The sequence below is a fragment of the Nothoprocta perdicaria genome, unplaced genomic scaffold (assembly GCF_003342845.1).
Source record: "Nothoprocta perdicaria isolate Ctin4 unplaced genomic scaffold, notPer1 scaffold_482, whole genome shotgun sequence".
Classification (NCBI taxonomy): domain Eukaryota; kingdom Metazoa; phylum Chordata; class Aves; order Tinamiformes; family Tinamidae; genus Nothoprocta; species Nothoprocta perdicaria.
Window position 1 is genome coordinate 167,496 of NW_020455735.1, and position 2,288 is coordinate 169,783.

Here is a 2,288-nt window from a genome sequence, read left to right on the forward strand (position 1 = left end):
ATAAAATGAAATAAAATTTTATGAAATGAAATGAAATGAAATGAAATGAAATGAAATGAAATGAAATGAAAAAAAAGGAAATGAAAAAACAAAGGAAATGAAAAAACAAAGGAAATGAAAAACCAAAGGAAATGGCTTGCAAGGGACCTGCCCTCCAGCACAGTGCTGCAGCTGTGGGCTGTTATCTGCTGATAAGCGGGCGGATGTTTGCAGAGCGGTGGGAGATGTGTCCCACACAGACAACTGCTGCAGGGGGGACGCGGAGAGATGCTTGCTCAAGGAGACGGGAGGCTCCTGGTGATGCTGGAGGCAGGAGATGGGTAGGAAGCTCCTTGAGATGCTCGGGAGTTTGAGAAGCCTTCAAAGTGATTTGAAGGGCAGGATGGAGGGAGCTTAAATGAAGCCATCTTTAACACCCCAAGCCTCCAAGGATTTGCAGTAGGGCCTTGCAGGGTGTCCACAAAGCACCTTCCGTTTCCTTTGGTGGGAGTCTCCTCACCTGGGTTTGGAGACCTGTAATGAAGAAAACGTCAGAGGAGAGAACTCCTGAAGAATTGTGGAAGTGCCTCTCCATGCCACGGCAAAGGAAAAGAGGTATTCCTTCACTCACAAGCTTTGTCTTGAGAGGAAGCACAAGTTCTTCCAGGTGAAAAGCAAGAAACTCTCCAGGTGCCCAAGTATATCTGATTTTCTGCATGTAAGGTCTATCTGTGTTGTGAGAGATGACTTCTTTCTGCTAAAATCCACCAGCAGATAACCCGCTACGGACTGGAAGTACCAGAAATGGAAGGATGAATGGCCATGGACACAGGTCCCCAGCTGCTTTCTGATGAGCAGCTCCTGGACGGAGCAGTGGAGGACTTGGAGCTCTGCTCTGTCCGTCACCAGGTACCTTGACCGTTGTCCAGACAAAACTCGCTCCTCTGAGGCCCCTGGGTAGCACACGTAATTGTGGGCATGTTGTGTCATCACCAGGTGCCTTGTAATGCAATATTCCTTATTTCGGGAGATAACGTATGTAGGAAATTTAACTTTTCACATTCTTTTTACTGAAAATATTAAAGATAAAATGGACTCAATATAGTTTCCAGACGCCGGGGCCGCCGGGGACTCCATTTCCCAGCGCTCCCCGCGGCCGCTCCTCCCCCCGCCCTCCCTTCCCGTCGTGCCGCGCGCGGCGCCGCCCCCCCTTCCCGTCGTGCCCCGCGCGCAGCCGCCATGTTCCTGCAGTTCTACGAGAACGAGCGCGGCGAGCGCGTCTACACCCTGAAGGTACCGGGACCGGAAGCGGAAACGGGACCGGCGCGGGGGGTGTGTGGGGAAGGGAGAACCGGGAGAATGCGGAAGCGGAGCGGTCAGGGGAACACAAAGGAAGCGGAACCCAAGGAAGGCGGAAGCGGCGGGAAGGGAACAGGGGGGAGGGGGAGGTCTGAGCGAACGGGACCGGGTTGGGGCGGCGGGGGAAGCCGGAAGCGGAACCAAAGGGAAGCGGCGCTGGGAGCGGCGGATGGGAGGCGGCGGAGCCACCGGAAGTGGGATGCGGGCGGCGCGAAAGTGAGGGCGGAAGCGGCAGCGCGGGGGTGACAGGCGCTTCCGGTGCGCGCAGAAATCGGCCCCGGACGGGCGCGCCACGGCCTCGGCGCACCCGGCGCGTTTCTCGCCGGACGACAAATACTCGCGGCACCGCCTGGCGCTGAAGCGGCGCTTCCGGGTGCTGCCCACGCAGCAGCCGCGACCCGTGCTGTGAAACCGGAAGCGCCGTTAAAGCCCCGCGCCCACCCGGAACCATGGCGACGCGGAACCCTCGAGCGGCGCCGCGTGTCGCCCGTCCGGACGCGCCGCGCGGGGTGCACCGAGGCGGAAGCACGCCGGATGTTGGGAGGGGGATGAAAGGGCGGGGCTTCCGGCCGCGTTGTAACGCGCGGGAATAAAAATCGGTGTCGGCCACGTGACCAGGCTGCTTGTGGTGACAGCGGCCACGTGACCCCCTCCCGCGGGCCCCGCCCCCTTTAGCCCCGCCCCCTGCGGCACCTCCCGCCGCAGCGGGGAGGGGGCGTGGCCGCCGTGACGTCCTTGCGCGTTGACGTCACGGCCTCCCCCCCACCCCACCCTGAGGTAACGCGGTGGGGGAGGGAAATGGGATGTTGGGGGGAAAATGGGGGGTTGGGGCAAAAACTTGGGGTTTTGGGGGGGTGCTGAAATGGGAGTTTGCAGCTTGGAAATGTTTTTTTGGGGAGGAAAGGGGGAATTGGGGGAAAAAAGGGGCTTTGGGGGCCAGAAATTGGGGG

The 2,288-nt window shown here is 59.0% G+C and overlaps 1 protein-coding gene and 1 long non-coding RNA gene across 2 annotated transcripts; one reads left to right on the forward strand and one right to left on the reverse strand.

Moving 5' to 3' along the window:
- Window positions 1-294: 294 nt before the first annotated feature.
- On the reverse strand, window positions 295-797 carry LOC112954083. The gene is made up of 2 exons (XR_003250657.1): window positions 611-797; window positions 295-513 (listed from the first exon to the last, which is right to left on the reverse strand). It is a non-coding gene; the product is annotated as an uncharacterized LOC112954083 (long non-coding RNA).
- A 398-nt stretch (window positions 798-1,195) lies between these two features.
- NOP10 (NOP10 ribonucleoprotein) lies at window positions 1,196-1,878 on the forward strand. The gene is made up of 2 exons (XM_026047226.1): window positions 1,196-1,272; window positions 1,607-1,878. The coding sequence occupies exons 1-2, from the start codon at window positions 1,219-1,221 to the stop codon at window positions 1,745-1,747; spliced, it is 195 nt and encodes a 64-aa protein (XP_025903011.1). The 5' UTR covers window positions 1,196-1,218; the 3' UTR covers window positions 1,748-1,878.
- The last annotated feature ends 410 nt before the right edge of the window (window positions 1,879-2,288 follow it).